Raw genomic sequence first — 19,317 nt, 5'->3', positions numbered from 1 at the left:
CAATATTCCGAAGAGGCCAGGACACTCCTTCCAGCCACGAGATCTGGCTGTTGCGTGGTGACAATAATAGCCCCATGAGAAGCAGGGGCGTAGTAATGTAATTCAAGTCGAAATCGATCTGGACCATCATAGTTGCCAGGTGTCGAGGATCAAAACTTGAAGCCATGGATTAGGTGTTTTTCTTGTCAGATAAACACCGTGACGGATGTATCTCAATCGTAATGTGTAAACATTCAATAATTTTTTTTTTGCCAACTTAATATAATTTCGATAAATGGCCAATCACGCCTTTTCAAATAGCTACTCGTGCAACATATATAACATTTTGAAAATACTAGTAGTCATACAATTGTATCAGTAACAAACACTGGCACCAATGACCAAGCAACAATTCCAAATTTGTACAGAACGCTCCGAGTCTGTGTGTATAACCGAATGTTGAATCCCTACAAATGAGGTACATAAACGGACCACGAGATAGTCTGAAATGCAGAAACCGGTAAACTCCTCAACCCGATGAAATCCTCTATTAGAATATACGCGCGACAAACACAATATAGCGCACACAAAGCCGAATAGGGGATGAGTGCCCGTAGCGGGATGTCCAACCGTGGATCCTTGGATGGGTGGATATTGCGCAATGTCGCGCCCATCTGAGACACCCAGGATTCCTGGATCTTTTTCATCCAAGAAGGCAAAATCTGCCGTTCTGTTGATACTTTCGGCATCACGAATATCTGCAGGTACTTTATTGCTAACTGTCCGAATATGGAAAAGCATAGGGTGCAGATGGATGAGGTGCGCCAGCGGGTTTGCTCCAAAACGGATGGAAAATGGAAATTCCATGCGAACATGAACATGGAGCCGAACAGAATTATGACTGGTGGAGTAATTAATTCGGCTGTGATGTCTAGGGGAAGGAAATTATCACTTGGGATACGATTGTAGGGTTTTGTATGGACAGCGCGGGAGAAGAGTGGAAGATGGACCTTCAGCAGAATCTGGTTGAAATAGCGCCAGAAAATTCCGCAGAGGTATACTTCTGAATAGATGAAGTCGAGCGGGTTTGTATAATAGTCCTGGTGGTCGTATGGGGAATTCTATTTAAATTATCAGCGGTATACCATTTCCCTTGAGTGTTGTCAAGTCGAACCTCTGCTTGAATCTGATCGATATTGGTATTGACCGTGAGGGTAGTTGTGGTCGATAGATCTAGTGGTTTATAGTACCAGCAAAATGAAGTAAAAAAGAAAACAATCACGAAGGCGACCGTGGTAAGCTCGATTGTAGTTATCGTAAGATGCTGCACTCCCCGTACAATGCAATTAACGAGAAACCAAACAGCCTGGCATATAGTAATGAATCTGATAAGTCACATTAAAGAACAGTCATATTGGCCTGTGGGTTAAGATTACTGACCTTGCCAGCCCATCTGATTTATTCCTGTCCTCAATATCCTCTCTACTCAGACTCGGGTATTCTACATATCCTTTCTCAACCAAAAACAGCAGCTGCTCTGCATCAATGGGAAACGGTATGTCGATCCCAGGACCATCAAGTAAGAAGCCGCCCATATCTGCGAAAAAGGCATGCGTCATTGTCCACGGCTTCGCATCTGTGTTACGTCTCTTGTTCAACTCTCTAAATTTCTGTCATATGTTATAAAACCTCCATGCCAGTGTTGTACCGATAAAAAAAAGTGCAGACATACCTGAACTGACATCCTGGCTGATGTCCACTGCCCCATTGCCAACACCAGGAGAAACTCGGGCCCTAAAATCCCCATACAGGCAAGATTCAATTTGTCTCGTACACGGCTGAAATACCCATCGGACTGGGAGGGTATGTTTGGACATACTGAGGTCCAACAGCACAGTATGATGGTTAATAAACATGTGGAAAGAATGTCCCACGTCCCCCGCCCATCAGACCCTCCCACCCAACCAGTTGAAATAGTTGAGGTGGTATTGGACATTACTTCACGCTCCGTTGATAATATACTGACGATTCCGACTCGGTGGTTTGGTGATATTAGATCATTAAAGTCCGGAAGTGCCTTGTTTAAAGATGTATTTACTTGGGAGATCTCACATTTTTGAGGGTTTCTGCTGGTCTGTGAGGTGGCGCCCAGTCAGCCTTGTGTTCACCTGGGCAGTGTCGTGTCTGAATTAGCCAATCACAGATCATCAAGTGCCGAAACAAACCGGATAAATCGCATATTCAGCCTGTGAATTATCACCCATTGTCTCTAACATTTGAATAATATCCTTAGGGTGTGGCCGAAGCAAGCTTTAATTTCTTGGTTGTTGCCCAGGTGACCCATCTTCGATTTAGGGTCCTCTGTTAATCTCCATCTCCACGGTCTCGCCACAGTAACCAATTTCATTACAGAATACTGTTACCGTAGCCTCAGTCTATATTAAAATATAAAGTACTAGCCTTTTAACAAGTCCCCAAGCTGGCCCATGTTCCTCGACCATATGATTATTGAGACGTCGATTTGACTCACGAGAAGGACTAGTCGTTCAAATTTTTAGTTACACCCTCTGGTTCCAGAGAAACCCCACGGCTTTCTAGCTGATCAAAAAATATCTGGGCTGCAAAATCAGTACTCATTGCAATCTCTAAAGCCTTAAAGCAATGGATATCCATTACGCCATAAAATATGCCTGGGTAAGAAACTATCCGGGAAACTCATTAAACTGTGTGACCCCCTCTAGAGAAGGCAACCAATCCACCCGATATTTCATCCAAAGCTCACTATTCGGTTTTGCCTTCTCTACTCCCTGTCCTCCATCCACGGTTCCGGCCAGCAGAACTACCACACCGGCAAACATATCCAGACTGGCTGTCTTGTAAATTGTCGTTCCACAATTTTGACAAAAATTGATTGTAAGATCCATTCCGTTCTCATGTTTTGCAGTGCACTGCTTGAGTGTGCCAGAGATAAGCGAGAAATTGGACTCGGGAATAACAAAATTGGTGGTGTAAGTTGAGCCGCTGATTTTCCGGCAGCTAAGGCAGTGACAGATACCCTAATTCCACGTCAATGAGTCCAACGGGTTACTGGGGAGGATGGCTATATTACCTTGTCTGCTAGTTCCCCAGAGACATTGTACTTGACGTTTCCACAGAAGCATGATCCGGTCAACATTGTGCATTAGATTAGATGATAGATATGGATTGAAAAATGTGAAGAACTAAAGAAAGGCTTTAGATGGGTCACGACCGGATTAAATATGCATGAAAATTAGACTTCCGTAGTCGAGTCTGGACCTATACGAGGTAGCCGCGTGAACATTTGAACGAGTCTAGGTTAGGCTTTAGGAAGCTTGAACCCCCAATCGGAAGAACGCGGATCAATCTACAAGCCATTGACGAGTATTTTCCATTCTGTTGAAGTTTGAGTTATTAATGCTTCAAATGTTCAAATGTTCAAATGTTCAAATGTTCAAATGTTCAAATGTTCAAATGTTGAGTCGCAATGACGACAACCTTGGAACTGAATCTCTATTTCTGATTTATGCTAGGAAGATTTATACTAGGAAAAATTCAATTTTCTGCCCGCGATCCTCGAATACAGGAAATGAAGAAGATCTGAGGGATGATATCAAGTGATCTGCAGGGTATTCTTTGATGGTCTATATTCAATGTTTCAGTGAGTGATGTTAAATGGACACCCGAAAACTTGAAATACTGAATGCCAGTGAACACCGTTCGTCTGATTGGGTTTACCATAGGTACATTCATGTATAAAGTTCCCCCAGATGTACCAGCTAGACCGGCAAAGTTATACCTCACTGGCAGTTCCAAGGTTAGCTTCCTTGGCTGCCAGTGTCTATCCCTTGGCTTTATAAATACATATATAGGTACCTACCTCAGTACCTACTACTCCAGATGTCCACTGAAGTGCTTGTCTTCTGGGCACATAGGTATGTACTACCTAGGTGGCCTTGGAAATATCTTCTATATTTCCTTCTTTATTTCCAGTGCCCTTGTTACATGTATGGATGCACATGTGTGCACAGGCTAAGCCTAATTTGTCAAGGGGAGTTCATTTAACATCGCTCACTTACCTCAGTTTGATTTTTATTTTTCATTATATCATCAACATTTTTCGATCTTTTACGCGCCCCAGTCGATGCATACTTGGCATACTTGGCAAACTATTTCTTTTTGCACAGACAAGATCCACTTGGGCATTTGGCACCTGGGCATGCATCGCTACAATCAATCATTACCAGCGAGCACAGTTGAGTGAAAACTCCGAGACGCGCTTATCGGGACTATTGTTCATTATGAGAAGACTTTTGAATAACAGCCCCTTCGAAATACGTTCCGCATGAAATAAGATGTCATTTTCTTCATTCGCGCTACCTTCATTCTCAAAAGCTCCTCATTGTATGGCAAGATTCAAGTTTCTTAATTATTCGTGTCTCTACTAAGCTATCGCTTGCCATGAAACTAAGCTAGTGCCTCGGCCTCAGAAATTCGTTCATAAATGTTGACTATACAGGCTCATTCGGTCACGCCAATTCTGCCTCGATCAAGCTTTCCGCAACACCTGGGCAAGTATGAATCTTGATTACCTTCAGCCCAGCCTTGGCAAGCAAGGTTGTCCACTCTGCCTCTGTTCTTTCGCGGACATTCAAATGAGCCAGCATCATCATATCCATATTTGTCGCCGCCAATGTGGGCTTCTCTTCACTCAGAACAATCTCGTTGAATAGAACCCGCGAGTATTCTGGCTTGAGTGCAGGAACGAGGTTCTGAATAATCTTCACGCTCTCATCATCACCCCAGTCATGCAGAATGGAGTGAAGGGAGTATGCACGAGCTCCTTGGATGGGTTGAGGAGTGAAGAAGTCATGGGCCCGCGCTTCGAAGGCATCACTAGCATCAACTGTTGCAATAACTGGCTCACGGTCCTGTAGAATGATCTTTCCAGGGTGGGCATTGTACCGTGTTGCAAAGGTAGCAACATCGTGGCCTCGACCACCTCCCACATCAACCAACAGAGTCTCATTGACAGAGGAATCAAAGCCTTCGATCATCCGTTCCTGAACGGGGTAGAAGTCAAACCAATCGGGCTTTCCAGCACGATAAGAAGCCATGAATGAGCTAAAGTCGTCCAAATTAGGAGGTGTGGCAACTAGCCAATCGAAAAAGGGCAGGTCTGTGTGATGCGCTGACTGGAAGGGACCATCCGTTCCACTCAGAGTTGGAGGTGTATATCCATTCTTCTTGAAATGTTCAGGGAATCCATTAAACGCCGGGCGGGATGTATCATAGCAAAAGCGAACGCTGTGCTGATAGTTCTCTGCTGCAAGGCCGTTGCTCAGGGTTGTTCCGCGGAAGGCTCCGTCGCGGAAGGTGATAAGGTTCATAGCGACCAGATGTCTGATCAAGCGTTGTAGGAGAGTCACATCGATTCCTGTCTTCTCGGACAAAACTGAAGCACTCAGTCCCTCGGCTCCAGCTTCCTCCAGGTGCTGGAATAACCGGACATCGAAGGCGATACGGATAATGGCGGACTGGGCGGGCTATGAACACATCTGAGTTAGAAATGCGACAACAATCAGGAGAAAATAAATAAAAATTCGAGAGATGTCTTACCTCTGCCCAGAAGGTGCGCTGGATAAACTCGCTGGGAATTTCCAGAGAGGCGATGAGTGCACGACCATAGTCAATCAAAGCCTCTCTTGAGCCAGGCTCATTGTTATCAAACGCGACACGCGCAGTCGCGATGCCATCCAATATATCTGATGGGGTCTGAGTCGCCATTTTCAAAATTGGTCAGTCTTGATTAAGTGGAAGCTGTTGAAACATCTCATTTAGAGAAGGGGGGAAGGTGTCATCTTTATGAGCCGGTTTCGTACGACGAGTCTCAGCACATGCCCCTCCTTCTACCATGGGTTTAGCTCTGAGCAAGTAAATCATCAACTTTGATTTGCTTCGCAGTCGGCATTTGTATCATCGTTCATCAAAGCAGCCAATGAAGACATGACTTAGTTGGTGCTAAGTGCCGCTCCTAATATGGTTCTCCTTTATCTGCGGGGCGAATGGAGCTTAGTTAACGTCTGGTGCGAACTAGCATGAACGAATCGACTTGTTATTGGCGGGGGAAACGGGTTTTAAGTACAGACATAGTATGGAGAATCCATGAATGTCAGACTCGGCTTTTCGTTTACCGACTCCTTCGCAATATCAGGTGTGCACTACTAAATATACAGGCTAATAAACGGATGTAAAGTAACCCGTGGGCCGAGGCCGCGACTGAAACTAGCCCCAGGATGGACCGGGGCAAATACTAATTGGAACTAGGTATCATCTAGCCTCTAACTCGCTTGGCACTTCAAATTTTGCTTGTCTTCCAGGTGGAGATCTACGGGTAAACCTCTGACCTCATACATAGAGAAAATCTGCAAGTGACTGGATTCGTAGTATGCAAGCGGATCAAAACATCAAATAAAGTACATAAATTCCATGGATTAGTTTTCGCCTTATTTTTTTTACTTTTTTTATCTTTCTCTTATTTTTGCAGCCTTGGCCCACAGCGGGTCGTAGTCGTATTTCCCTTAATTAGTAAAAAGGACCGGTTCTTTTAGATCGAGTACGCTAATGCAGAGTAGAACAGGTCAATGCGTCAAAAGAAAACCGTTCACCCCTTTTACCCCATATAACGGGGATATCGATCAAATGTACTCCGTACCTCCTTAGTCGATCGATCAATCTGAGATGGAATAACTAATAATATTTTCTTAGGTGGGAATTTACGAGTTGGTGTATCTTAAAATGGAGACAAATATTTTTGATATCTCATAAAAATGCCATTTATACTTTGACAAAAGTACCATTTGACCCACTTTTGGCACAAGGATCACGCATCCTTAGGATCCTTGGGGTCACTTTTCAATTTTTTTTATTCATTCTTTTGCTTTGTTGGCGTATGAGATTAAATGCCATTGTTGCATCGCTTGAATCCAGCCCCTGGCTAAGCGGGAGGAATAAACCTTGAAAATGAGCTCACATAAACGTGAGCCTGTGCGCAATCCCCATATTAGTCTCTTCTTAGCCTGTTCTTCTGTCATGGGTGATCTATTCTGGTAGTGCCTCCTGTGGTTAATTCCTTTGGCCATGGCATTCGATACGAATGTGAATTATAGCGAAAGTCGCGCCACAGAGGTCAATACCATTGGATGGGTTTTCACAGGCATCGCCATCATCACTGTTTCCTTGAAGATATTCTCCCGTGTGGATACCAAGCGGGCAGGATGGGACGATTTCTTTATTTTCTTCTCCATGGTATGACAAAATCGACTGGGGACAAAATTCTAGAGCTAACAAGTGTGATTTCTAGGCCCTTAGTATCGTTGCCACAGCATTGGTATCCTACTCGGTCACCTTGGGCTTTGGGCGACATACTGCAGCAGTTGTAGCAGAGCATGGGATGGAACGCTATGAAAAGACAGCTTACTGGCAAATTATTGCGTTTCCATTCAATATCGGTGCGGTATACCTCAACAGTTCATATACCTCCAAAACTAACATAGACAAAATGAAGGCGCATTTAGTTTTCCCAACATCTCTATCTCCATCTTGATTGTCGATCTTCTTGACCCCAACCCCTTGCGCAAATGGGCTCTCTATGGCATGAGTATATTCCAGGTTATCATTGCAATCATATCGGTCTTCATTGTGTTTTTCCAATGTGACCCTGTTGCAATGTTATGGAAACCCACGTTAGAAGGTACATGCTGGAGCTCAGACGTCTTCGATGACTTCTCGTACTTTGTCAGTGGCTTTACAGCAATGACGGATATTATCCTGGCAATTGTTCCCATTCTTGCATTTTGGAAATTGCAGATGCCTTTCTCAACGAAGCTTAGTATCTGCATTATGATGGGGTTGACACTTCTATCTGCGATTGTGACCATCGTCAAAGCAACATATTTGCACCTGTTTACGAACCACACTGATCCACGTGAGTAGCATCCATCCTTTATTCAAATGATATTCTGATTCTCTCGCCCTCCGGAATTTGGCCTTGTCACCACTTGAAGATATTTCTACTAACATATACCAGTTTGGATTCCTGTTCCACTAGTCCTTTGGGGGCTGTAAGTACCATTTCCATCTCAATGTCTCAGTCCACAAACGAATTCAATCTAACCCGGAGTTCAGGATTGAACAAAATGTTGTCATTGTCGCCGCTTGCATCCCTACTCTCCGTCCCTTCTTCCGCAAAACATTCCAATCTACAAAGAACTCGTCGAGCGGGGACTCCTCCCCGAATAGCTCGGGCGCAAGATTCAGGCGCTCAGTCAAGTCAATCTACAGTATCTCCAGGCAGTGTCCCGAGTCTGTCTCGGAATTTCCGCTGAATGATACGCAACCAAAGAGTGGTGACAATGATGAATTTCATGACAGCGAAAGTGCATCTGGACACGCGATAGAATCGGGATCCCACAAAAGGTCAAGCCAGGAGCTTTAGAAACCCGGGGGTTTCATGACCAACATTCGAGATCGCATCACATGAGCGCTGCTATTATTCCCTTCAAATGTACATTCTTCCATTCAATCACACATCATTCATTGAGAATATGGCAGGAGTTGGCTTTCATCCAATTGTGCACATTTTCTCTGGTCACCTGGGCACCCCTCCAGGCGATTAGTCACTCGCTCTCTGGCGGGATTTTAGTAGCCAGAGGCAGCTTTATTGTGATACCTGAAGACTTTTTCCATGCAGTCTATAAAATGAACTTGACGGATTCTGGTTATTAAAACTGTGTTTGATTTCTCATAGAGATGATATGTAAATGCAGAATATGATTGATTAGCCATCACAAAACCCAGGCACCCATCATGTCTATTCTCGTTCTCGTTCTTCCCGTCCTTTCTTTATCCAAAACTTAGCAGGTTCGGATTCTGGACCAGGGAACTTTATGTGCGAGCTCCCGTCAGAAATATCCGTGTTTAGTCCTTCATACGATGTACCGAAACATGCCTGTCTTTTAATCGTTGTGCTCAGGCATTTGTAGGTTTTATACCTCACAGCGCTATTCGTGGCCCTTCTTTCCATTTCTATCTCTTTCAACCATGGCCTCACCCTTTCTTTCAGCACTCGATGCACTCGGGTATAGAAATGCACTTTGAATACCTCCAGGTTCTGATTGCCTTCGACCAAGGCCTCTATGCCCTCCAACCATGCTTGCTGTGTAATTTTCTCATTCGTGTCGCCATATCTTGACATTGCTTTCGGAATTCTTCCCAATTCGGCGAGATATGAGGAATCGATAAAGATCCGTATGTGAGTCAGTCGTGGGAGCTTGGAGCTTAGAGTTCCCCATAAAGAATCGTAGTTTCTTTTGTTCTTCCGGGAGATATGAGGCTGTAAATCTGGCCCTAGTTTCCAATATAGGGTCAATCGGCGGATCATGGGAAGGCCCAACGAGGGGATTTGTTTAGGGAATTGAGTGCATAGGTCTGTCTGTTTCGAGAAGCGAAATTCGTTGGTGCCGTAGAAGATTGGAAGAGTCTCAAGGTATCTTTTGATAATGTTATCACATCAAGAAAATCGGACATATCGGATGAATTGCATAGCATGTATGGTACTCACCCTTTCCAACACAATGTCAGAGCCCCAGTATCCTTCCACATACCCCAGAACTTTGCAGAATCGCATGCACCTGTCCCAGCGCACCAATCCCAATCAATCCTTTCGAATGGGCTAAAGCACACAAATGAAGTTACCACCCATTTCTTCTCTTTTTTATCCCAATCGGGCTCATAGTGTATGGAACGATCTCCGAAGAGGAGTTCGTAGATGATAATCCTTATTTCTAAAGGAAGCCTGAAGAATGGGCTTTGAGACTGAGGATTGATAGAGGATGGACTCGGGGGTACTAAGTCTTTCTTGCCAGAGGATGCGAATGTGAGTTTTTTTCCGAGTTCTGGTTTAATTTCATATTTAGTTCAATTTTCTCTATTGAGTTCGCGCACTAGTATGTATTGAATACTCACTGCTTTCCTGGTACCATTCGAGAAAATTAGAGAGGGGCATGTTCAAATTTCGCTAGCGACAAAAATTAGGGGAAAGAAAGTTGCGTTGAGATTCAAGCCACAGGCCCCGGGGGTTGGGGTTGTTGATGATTATATAGTAGCCAACCGACGCGACCCTGGACTTTGCCTGATTCATACTAGTTCTGCAGGGTGCTGGTTCTGCAGGGTACTGGTTCTAGTGCAATATACCACTATCTTTGAGACAAACACGAATTATAAATATTACCACACATGCACACAACTTGAAGACTCGGAGGGTCATGAGACTAGTATTAGAATATATACATATGTAAATCCTTAATAATACTATTCAAAAAATCCGCGACTTTTACTACTCCATGTTCATAATCGAAATGACCCTTGGAACAACGATAGAATCGGACTAAGATATTTCCGATGGCACTAAATTTCCTCTTCACAGCACTTGAGAGCAGTACTAACCCACATGTGCGATTGTCTCATCATACAAAGGCTTGATATCACTTCTATTCCGAGTCCCTACTATTCCGTTCTTTGTCTTCAATGTTATAACTTGAACAGAGAACAACTTCAAAAAAAATTCAAGTTTCAGATCACAATGAGAGTCCACGGGTGTATGAAAGTTATAGAGATAAGATCAAGGGATCCTTGCTCAGGTGGCTATGTTGTCATTCAAGTATCAATTAATAACTAGTCTTATGACATCTGGATGTAGGAAACTTAAAAAAAAACAGCTTTAAAAAATATTATGGAATAAATCTTCCAAGGCTGGAACAAAGCTTGGCCAAGCTAAACAAGAAGACTTGAAACTTGAATCGACCATATCAATTGATCATAGTGAATAGCACATTGTGGCTTACTTTTCCGCACTCGTGAAACTTCAATTTGAACCTTTCAAGGTTCTTCCAGAAATAGTAGTGCTTGCTATCTCAGAATAACATATTCCATCATGATGACCCATGGTGAAGTTCATTATCAGGGATTGGGTCGCCTGATAGCTCGCCACCCTCCAAGTTGGCACCATTATCCACAAGTAACTGCTGCACAGTCAGTGGAGCCCCCATGCAAGCCCAATCCAATGGAGTCCGACCTTCCCCATCGACAGCATTAATATCTGCTCCCGCATCGATCAGAGTCATCATCAGACAGCGCAGAAGATTTAGCTCGTTATTCTTATCTTTTTTCGGTATAGAACAAGGGGGCGAAATATTCAGCTGTGGAGTGGTCTCTATTCGACGCACTAATACCTCATCTTCGTCGAAAGGATCGTCGCCGCAATGTCCGCATCCTGTGCGCTTCCTTGGCCTTGGGCCTCTATTCTGTAGCCGTCGGATGATTTCGACTGCAAAATGTAGAGCCGTTGAACCTTTCGAGTCTAATATTGCATTCACGTCAAGACCATTGTCAATCAATAGCTGTATGACATCAGTTCGCCGCGCCTTTATTGCTGTCTTGAAGAGGACTGTGTCAAGACGAGCCCCATACTTGACCAGTAAATCAATAGTGTCGAGCGTGGACGATGCTATAACTGATTTCAGAATATCTGGAGGGCACGTTGCTCCATGCTCTAGCAACAGCCGGGCAGTGCCGATATTTCCACGTTTGATCACTCCCTTCAAAAAATTTCCAGCATTATCATCAACAAGGGTAATATCTGCCCCATGATCAAACAGAAACTGTATGGTATCCGATGAGGTTTCACGCGAGTCAGCCACTTGTGACAGGGGAATTGCCTGGCAAGGGGGTGAGTTGAAATCCGCCCCAAACTCAGCCAGTAGCTTCATCATAGCTATATTGCCTGTTTTGACTGCAAGGTTGACCAGTCCTGCCTGATACATTCGTAGACCTTGTATTCTTGACCCCATCTTCAGTAGAAGTCTGACAGTACTCTCATGTCCTGATAAAAGCGCATCTAAGACAGGTGGCTGAGTAAAACCACTTGGTCCACCATAAACCCAGAATGAGCCTGAACGAGAGACATGGTGCTGCACTCCGTCGATTTCGGCCCCGTGATCACGTAACATCTGGACTATTGTGTCATTTCCAACACCGGCCGCTATGTTTATTGGTGTAGAAAAAGCACACCAGGGCTTTATCTCCTTCAGGGAATAGGCGCGGATTAAGGTATTCACGTTGGCGCCATAGCGAAGGAAATTCAAGGTACCTTGCTCGTTTCCAGATGCGACTGCTCTGAAAAGGCCCACTTGGTTTTTCTCAGGGTTGTTTATATGTCGCCGGTAGAGATTGGGTAAAAGAACATCGTATGTGGTTCACCTGTATGAGATGACAGAGATCCTGCTCTGAGATTGTTGCTATGATGAATAGTAATAGTTCAGGAGATAGTGTGGATAACGACATCATGCACATGCGCTCATATGGAATGTTGGTTGGAAAAGTCACCCAATAGTGCCAGGTGGATGCTCGAACGTTTTTCGGGGATGGCCACCTAGGCTAGGCCGAAGTTGGCTAGCCTTGGACATCAATTGAAGTATTGTCTCAAGACCGCGACCTGAACCTTGGAAAAGTACATAGTACCTGGGAGTTCCAGATAGTAGGTCAAAGACCACTGTACGGTTCGTAAGACTTGCAAATCCTGGTGCCGCCCGCACGCCGCTGTGTCATAACCTACACGCTCAAAATTCAGTTAGTAGACCAAAAGTGTATGCAACAAGCTTCTTACCTACCCTATAGCAGCTACAGGGTTACTTACAGGTGTACCTTCAGGCGTAAGCTAGCCGCTTGAAAGTTGGACAAAGAAGAAGAAATGAAACCTTGAAGTACATATGGGCTAAAATTTGAACTCCATGGTAGCTCTACCTCCGTAGGTTCATGGCAACAATCACCTATTCTCTTGGTCCATTATTTTGATTCATGGATGAGTTCAATAAATCGGAATTTCGTTATTCCAGCCCTTATGGTCTAGGTGGTTATGACGGCGGTCTCATATCTTATATATGAAGTTCCTGGTAACAGGATCGATATCCGCAGGCCTCCAGTTCGAGTCTGGATGAGGGCATTCTTTTTTTTTGAACTTTTTCTTTTTATTGTCCCTTTCAACACTTCTTCTACAGGTAAATCGCGAGTCTTTTTCTTTTTTTCCCCTTCCTTCTTCTCCATATCCGCAAACAATTTGAATTTCCAAGTCCACACCGTGACCCGTGGACAGCATTCAAATTAAGGGGCCTTTATATTTTCCAATGTTGCACCCGCTGGTTTAGCCTTGGCCACTTTTGAAATATATTTCAACCTCATGGATGGATTCAAATTCCTTTGAGGGTCTCTTTGATTCTTTCCAACCAGGAAGGTTCTCCAGGGCTGTATATCGAATTTATCCTATCCTCAGAGCTCTCCAGTCCCGAGCTTTAAGTTGGTAGTTCCGATCCCACTACATATGCGGACATTTGTTCCAAGGTTGGGACTAGAGCATTAAAATCCTTGATCCATTGAGAGTCTTCAGCACTTGAGACCGCTACATACCTAGTAAGGTAGTACACTTCATTGGAGCACAAGAACCGCAGAGCTAACACCATGGATGGACTATGTATGTACTAGTACCTAGTTCTACCTAGTAGGTACGCATCATGATAAAATCAATCGATGTACTACATAGTAACCTTGGAAATATATCACCACTGATATGATCCTATCGGGCAGATTCATAAATACGAATAAATCAGTGCACTCAAGCGCTGTTTATAGGAATATGGACTTTTGTCTTTATTCAGCCTGAAGCCCATGGGGGCCTTCAGCAAAGTTACTTAAACGCAGTGGGGCTAGGATTCTTCGTACTTCGGATGAACGACATTCCTTCGATTGCCCCACGTTTCTTCTTTCAACGTGGTGCGGTGGATCTTTTCACCCGCCTACTTCGTATACTGAAACAAAAAAAGTAAGCTTGCCACTGAGCCCCATGTTGCAGATTTCTATCAACCCCTGAGTTTAACCCTATTCAGATGAGGCTTCTCTATTATCCACACGAGAGCGATCACTGTAAGCAGTAGATGATCGTCTCCTATATCCGATCCGTGAAATAGCGGACAGACATTTTTCACTGATCCCCACAACTTTGATCCTTTTCACGCTGAATTCTGAAACCGTGGCGAGCTGTCGGTGCCTAGTTACCGTGGCTGCCATGTGGTGGGCCATTCCAAGAAAGTCATGCATATGCCGCTTTCAAGTTGGTAAATAGTGCGATGATCTACGATGGTGGATCCTAGCTTGACAGAAGATGGATGTGAATAAGCTGGAAGGGCTGTGTACTGTCCGATCTCAGTATTCCATCCCAATAAAATTCACTGCTAGTTTATAGTCTGGGATGGTTCGAGCGCGTGTATAGATCAAAGCAGCTTTAATCTGATATCCGAGTAAATATACCTATCTAGAGATTATAAATTTTGTCAATACTCGTTGAAGTAAATTTCCAGCTGGGGTGCTGCAGTTCCACGTCGACTACTGCACGGCATCTACACTAGTGCGAAGTATGTCAGTTACGCGATGAAAAGGATTCCATGGGCCATCGGATCTAAAGAATCTCCTGATCAGCGATTGCCCTGTACAAAAATGGGTCACGTCCCCCTGAGAGTATGGAGCCAACTTACAACGCCACATGGCGCTTGGTATTGATTATTGCGGGACATGGGCGATGATTTGACTCGTGTACCTTGACACTGGCATGTATACCGAATCCATCGTTCAAGGTTGAATGTCTTCGCAGCCTTGGCCCGATGTAGGTGGCAATTCTCAGGTTCTCACGACAACCATTGGATCAAGCACCGACATAGTATGCACACGTGCACATGTGTAGTCCACGCGGGTTTTTATGGGGGTGGCGAGTGTTAGAGATATCTGGCATTTGAACATTTTATGGCACCAAATATCGAATTGTTCAAGCTTTGTGCAGAGTGTTTGAAGGAAGGAAAATTCCAGAAGTAGTCAATAACGACTAGTTCAAATATTGTTATGGGATCCAGCGAGCTATAGGATCATTTTGGATGCTCTTGAAAATAGGTGTAGATCCCGGCTCGGGAGATTCTCACAGCATGACTTTGAAGGATTACAGATGGGTAGGACTCAAAATCCCATCTGCACGTGGTTCCAAGAAGGAGCATGCAGATATTATGCCCGAATTTTCGAATTTTGTTCCTAGACAGCCAGTGAGCGATTGACGACTCCGTAGAGATCCACTATTCAAATACGCACGCACAGTAGGTACAATTGATTTTCAAAAGTTTTGTAATTGAGATTTCTATAGAATGCATCTCGAATCCCCCTTTTCTGCAACTTGTAGGGAGCGTCTCCTCAGTGCTCAATTTTTGGTTTACAGCCCCTGAGCTGAGGCCCATAAACTCTTCGTATATACTTTGATATAAGCCAATTGTGGAAATTAAACTATACTTCTTCACGAGAGCATTATCCAAATAAGACAATGAACAAAGTAAGCACGGCTGTTTTCTTCCTTAATTTGGCAAATCCACACACTACCACAGCCTTACAGTTCTGACCCGTGGACTGTTATTATCCTTCCATATCAGGAAACACAGAGGTAAAAGGGTTCAAAAGGGTCTGTATTTTTATGGTACTGTACCTTATACCCGATCACATTTGTAGCTATTAAAAGGTCATCAGCTCATATACTAAAAGACTAAAAGAAATTGCTGAATACTAATCTATGGAGTGGATCTCATCTTTCAGCTTGCCCCATGTACAGGAACCTAAATAAATCTCTAAATATCTTGAAATCCAAGAATAGATCCTTCCTCACTCTATTGACTCTAATTGGTGGAAATGTAACCGTGCACAAAGGGCCATTACTTAATCCAGGGCTGTCTATGTCACGTGGATCGGAGCTTTACCCCACTTTTGCTGAGTCATTTAATTCCTAAACGGGTAAGGTATTCCAAAAGGGGGAATATCTAAAATAGTGACGTCAATACTTAAGGCAAGCGCCACTGGGGCACCGGGCAAGAGTCGCAAGAGTCCCAAGAGTCGAACTATGTAACAGAAAAAATCGAACTCCAAATCCTCATCACACAATAAAATCATTGTCTCGGATTGTCCGTAATTCACTAGAGATCCATCTGGATTCGATCCCCCAGGATAATTGTAGTTTACCATGTTTCATGAACTAGCACACGCCACCAAGAGGCCACAGCGGGCCACACATGGTGCATGGATGAAGAGAAGATCGACTTCAAAACAAGAAATCCGCCCCTCCAGCCAAGTTCAGTATGACGGAATAGGCTAACCCATTCCTGGTAGTCTGTCAGAGAAGGTCACCAGAAGTAGATCGGCAATCTTAGTGTCTTCTCTTCCTGATCCTTCAACAGGGTATATTCTTGGAAGTTTAAGAACTTTTTTCAAGAGATCGATTTCCTTGAAATTCTCCGCTTTCCCCCTTCATCTCCTACCTCATAATTACCACTCTTCAGAGAAGTTTCAAAAAGCAAGGAACCAAGCTTTCGCTTTTCCAACGACGTCAGCTCTCCTTAGTCCTATCACAACCTCCCACAGGAACATTCCTTTCCTTGAAGTTTGTCACGCTTGTTGTGGCTGCAGCTTTGTCTATCAATCTCCTCTTTCAGATACCCTGTTACGTATCTCTGCCATAATTCTACGCTTGTCAACCGGTTGCATTATCAATACCTTCCCTGCTGTGCTGGTCATTGTCAGGATCTGCAAGGAACCTGTTTGCGCCATCGCATCATCTTTTGAATTGTCATTTCTGGTCCGGCACCAAAAAACTTTCAAATAAATATCCCTTCTACCCCACACAATCATCCACAATGCGTCCATTCAGCGATACATCAGTCCACGCTATTGCTTCCAGCTCGGTACCTATCTCATTCGTGCCAAAACCACAAGCATCAGCATCTACAACTTCGTTACCTCTACTCGACGACGAGTAATATCTTCTACTTTTCAAAATGGGCGCAGTCGTCTCTTGTGTACGTTTACACCTCTCACTCTTGCTCTTTCTTGGCAAATTCTAACGCGCTTCGCAACAGATTAAGGCTGTTTTCCAAGCCATCGGCTCGTGCCTAATGGCCATTGTTAATGGCATTGGTGCTGTCCTCCGCGCAATCATCGACGGCATCGTCACGGTCTTCGATGTGATTATCTCCTGCCTAACTTGCCAAACCTGTGGTGGAGGAAGACGGAGACGGAGAAGGGCGGTAGTTTGACAAAGTGAAAAACGATAGAACGTGACGAAACATAATTTGGATGGCCCTGGTGGCTTGGAGTTATGATTCTCGGTTGGGAGAATTGGTTTTGGATTTTGGCTGGTACCAGATGCCAGTGATTTTTTTTTCAGTTGTCTTTTTTCATACCCAGGCGTAAGGTTATAGAATGGGATTGTTTTGGTTAGTTAATCTGCTTGTTTCTATATGGCATGATGCGCTATGTACGAAATGGATTTCATTTGGTTAATGTACTTTATGCAATATTGATGATAAATCAAGTCGAAGTTGAAGATGTGAATATGTGCACACTGGCAGCTCTCAAGTGCTCATACTATTTAGTATTTACAGCCTGAAGACAACTTGAACCTTGGAAGTCGTACTCAAGTTCTAATATAAATCATTCTCAGCAAAAGCCTCAACCTAAACTGAGATTTGTAACTAGTAATCTCATACTCCTCAATAACACTGCTCATCATAATATATTCACATCGGGTCACCCCGACCAAGGCGTAAGAGATCCCCTTGTAACTCAACCGGGATCTCAACCCACCTCTGATGAATAATAGCAGCCGCAAATGGATCCGTCTCCACCTGTTCCTGTTCCAGACTCTGATCTCTATGAAAACCCGCATACCGCTTAATCAACTGAAAATGAGAACTGTGCAACGGCCACGGTCCCAGAACCCGATAATCAGCCGACCGAAACCACATGCTTAGCAGCCGCAAGAAAGGCTCGATCTGCCGTTTGCGTATCAAACGGCTCGTAATCTCCGCAGACCGGTCCATCAAAACATTGCTCTCGTCGAGGTAGAAATCTGTAGCGAGAAGTTGGAGAAACTCGAATTGAGACTCTGACCATGGAGATCTGAAAATTTTATCTGGAATTCGACCGGGAGAGTTTGCAGCTGGGCATGGGAGACGGAATAGGTCGGTTTCGTAGTAGATTTCATTTTGTTTACGGATTTGAACAGCGCCGAAATGGAACCAAATGGCCAGTTTGTGATCAACAGAGGATTTGGATTTGGACTTGCGCTTCTTTTCCTGATTCGACTGGAGGCTTTGATGTTCAAGTTTATCAGGGTCTGAGTTCCCCGATTGGGTGTGATTTTCTGATAATCGAGCATGAAGAACTAGATCACCTTTCCCTCGATGACCATATATAGCATGATCACAATGCTCTAAATGGTTAAATAATGGGCCCAAATTGCGTAACGCCTCCTGGTCTTCTGCCGAGAAGACCAAATTGGCGCATTTGCGCCGAATGGCATGCTCAACATACTCCCGCTGACATCGCCGCAGAAGCGGAAGAGTACACCATCTGCACGCTAAAAGAGTTGTCTGCAAATGCTGTCGCTGCTCATATCCCAGACTCCAGAAGTCCAGTGGTGGGGGTAGGAAATCCGGAGTGAAGAAACCATGCCGCGAGCTGGCGTTTGTGGAGCTGAAGACTAGGCGGATGAGCCAGGTGTATAGGAGTGGGTTTGACAGGGCGCGGCCGAGGTGGGGCGAGGCGCGCGGAAGGTTTATTTCTAGACTGTAGAGAAAAATGTATTCGAGAATCTCTATGGGAAGAGACTCTAGACGGGAGAGTGATGCGGGGGAGAGTGGGGGGTGAAGCATTTGTGAGAGTAGAGATGATTGGGCAATTTGATTGACACCAGGCCGCCTTTTTCAGATTTCCCCAGTTGAAGTTGCTTAAATTTCAAATATGAATTCTAGAGCTTAATTGTGTTTGGCGTGGTGATATTTCAAGCACTCAAGTTGGGTCGAATAGTAAGTGTAGTCCGTAGTTGGAGGGGACCTCGGGAGGGGTGTTGTAGATTAGATTTCTTGTTCATCTCAAGCCAAAGATCACAGTCGTGTCCAAAGATGATAGCAGTGTCAGTATCTCGACTGTGACATTATGTGGTCTGACAGATTAAGGTCTGTTAAAGTCACTGGAGGGCATGTCACATCTGAAGCTGATGGGATTACCAGGTCTTGTCATCATGTTGCTCTTCATGGTGGTAGAAACAGATCTAACTGGCTGGAGGTTTCTTCCAATGGTCTGAGGATATTAATCTGACAAATCTAACATTATATTCAACTTGGGCTT

At 44.3% G+C, this 19,317-nt stretch overlaps 7 protein-coding genes across 7 annotated transcripts; 2 read left to right on the top strand and 5 right to left on the bottom strand.

Moving 5' to 3' along the window:
- Window positions 1–446: 446 nt before the first annotated feature.
- Window positions 447–1,723, bottom strand: N7483_002183 (uncharacterized protein; the record flags this gene model as incomplete). Its single annotated transcript, XM_057085620.1, has 4 exons — window positions 447–1,100; window positions 1,154–1,364; window positions 1,420–1,649; window positions 1,712–1,723. The coding sequence occupies 4 exons, from the start codon at window positions 1,721–1,723 to the stop codon at window positions 447–449; spliced, it is 1,107 nt and encodes a 368-aa protein (XP_056951769.1).
- A 958-nt stretch (window positions 1,724–2,681) lies between these two features.
- On the bottom strand, window positions 2,682–3,154 carry N7483_002182 (GFA family protein; the record flags this gene model as incomplete). Its single annotated transcript, XM_057085619.1, has 2 exons — window positions 2,682–3,035; window positions 3,089–3,154. 2 exons carry the CDS (start codon window positions 3,152–3,154, stop codon window positions 2,682–2,684), a joined length of 420 nt encoding a protein of 139 aa, XP_056951768.1.
- A 1,372-nt stretch (window positions 3,155–4,526) lies between these two features.
- N7483_002181 (uncharacterized protein) lies at window positions 4,527–5,784 on the bottom strand (the record flags this gene model as incomplete). Its single annotated transcript, XM_057085618.1, has 2 exons — window positions 4,527–5,543; window positions 5,617–5,784. The coding sequence occupies 2 exons, from the start codon at window positions 5,782–5,784 to the stop codon at window positions 4,527–4,529; spliced, it is 1,185 nt and encodes a 394-aa protein (XP_056951767.1).
- Window positions 5,785–7,137: 1,353 nt separating this feature from the next.
- On the top strand, window positions 7,138–8,494 carry N7483_002180 (uncharacterized protein; the record flags this gene model as incomplete). The annotated part of the gene is made up of 5 exons (XM_057085617.1): window positions 7,138–7,305; window positions 7,361–7,508; window positions 7,565–7,984; window positions 8,087–8,120; window positions 8,185–8,494. 5 exons carry the CDS (start codon window positions 7,138–7,140, stop codon window positions 8,492–8,494), a joined length of 1,080 nt encoding a protein of 359 aa, XP_056951766.1.
- A 2,494-nt stretch (window positions 8,495–10,988) lies between these two features.
- Window positions 10,989–11,879, bottom strand: N7483_002179 (ankyrin repeat domain-containing protein; the record flags this gene model as incomplete). Its single annotated transcript, XM_057085616.1, has 1 exon — window positions 10,989–11,879. One exon carries the CDS (start codon window positions 11,877–11,879, stop codon window positions 10,989–10,991), a length of 891 nt encoding a protein of 296 aa, XP_056951765.1.
- Window positions 11,880–16,964: 5,085 nt separating this feature from the next.
- Window positions 16,965–17,222, top strand: N7483_002178 (uncharacterized protein; the record flags this gene model as incomplete). The annotated part of the gene is made up of 2 exons (XM_057085615.1): window positions 16,965–16,985; window positions 17,046–17,222. The coding sequence occupies 2 exons, from the start codon at window positions 16,965–16,967 to the stop codon at window positions 17,220–17,222; spliced, it is 198 nt and encodes a 65-aa protein (XP_056951764.1).
- Window positions 17,223–17,705: 483 nt separating this feature from the next.
- Window positions 17,706–18,842, bottom strand: N7483_002177 (uncharacterized protein; the record flags this gene model as incomplete). The annotated part of the gene is made up of 1 exon (XM_057085614.1): window positions 17,706–18,842. The coding sequence occupies one exon, from the start codon at window positions 18,840–18,842 to the stop codon at window positions 17,706–17,708; it is 1,137 nt and encodes a 378-aa protein (XP_056951763.1).
- Window positions 18,843–19,317: the final 475 nt, after the last annotated feature.

The sequence above is a fragment of the Penicillium malachiteum genome (assembly GCF_028827825.1).
Source record: "Penicillium malachiteum strain IBT 17515 chromosome Unknown utg000001l:1.0-8184562.0:1.0-8186909.0, whole genome shotgun sequence".
Taxonomy (NCBI): Eukaryota; Fungi; Ascomycota; class Eurotiomycetes; order Eurotiales; family Aspergillaceae; genus Penicillium; species Penicillium malachiteum.
This window is presented reverse-complemented; position numbering and strand designations above follow the sequence as displayed.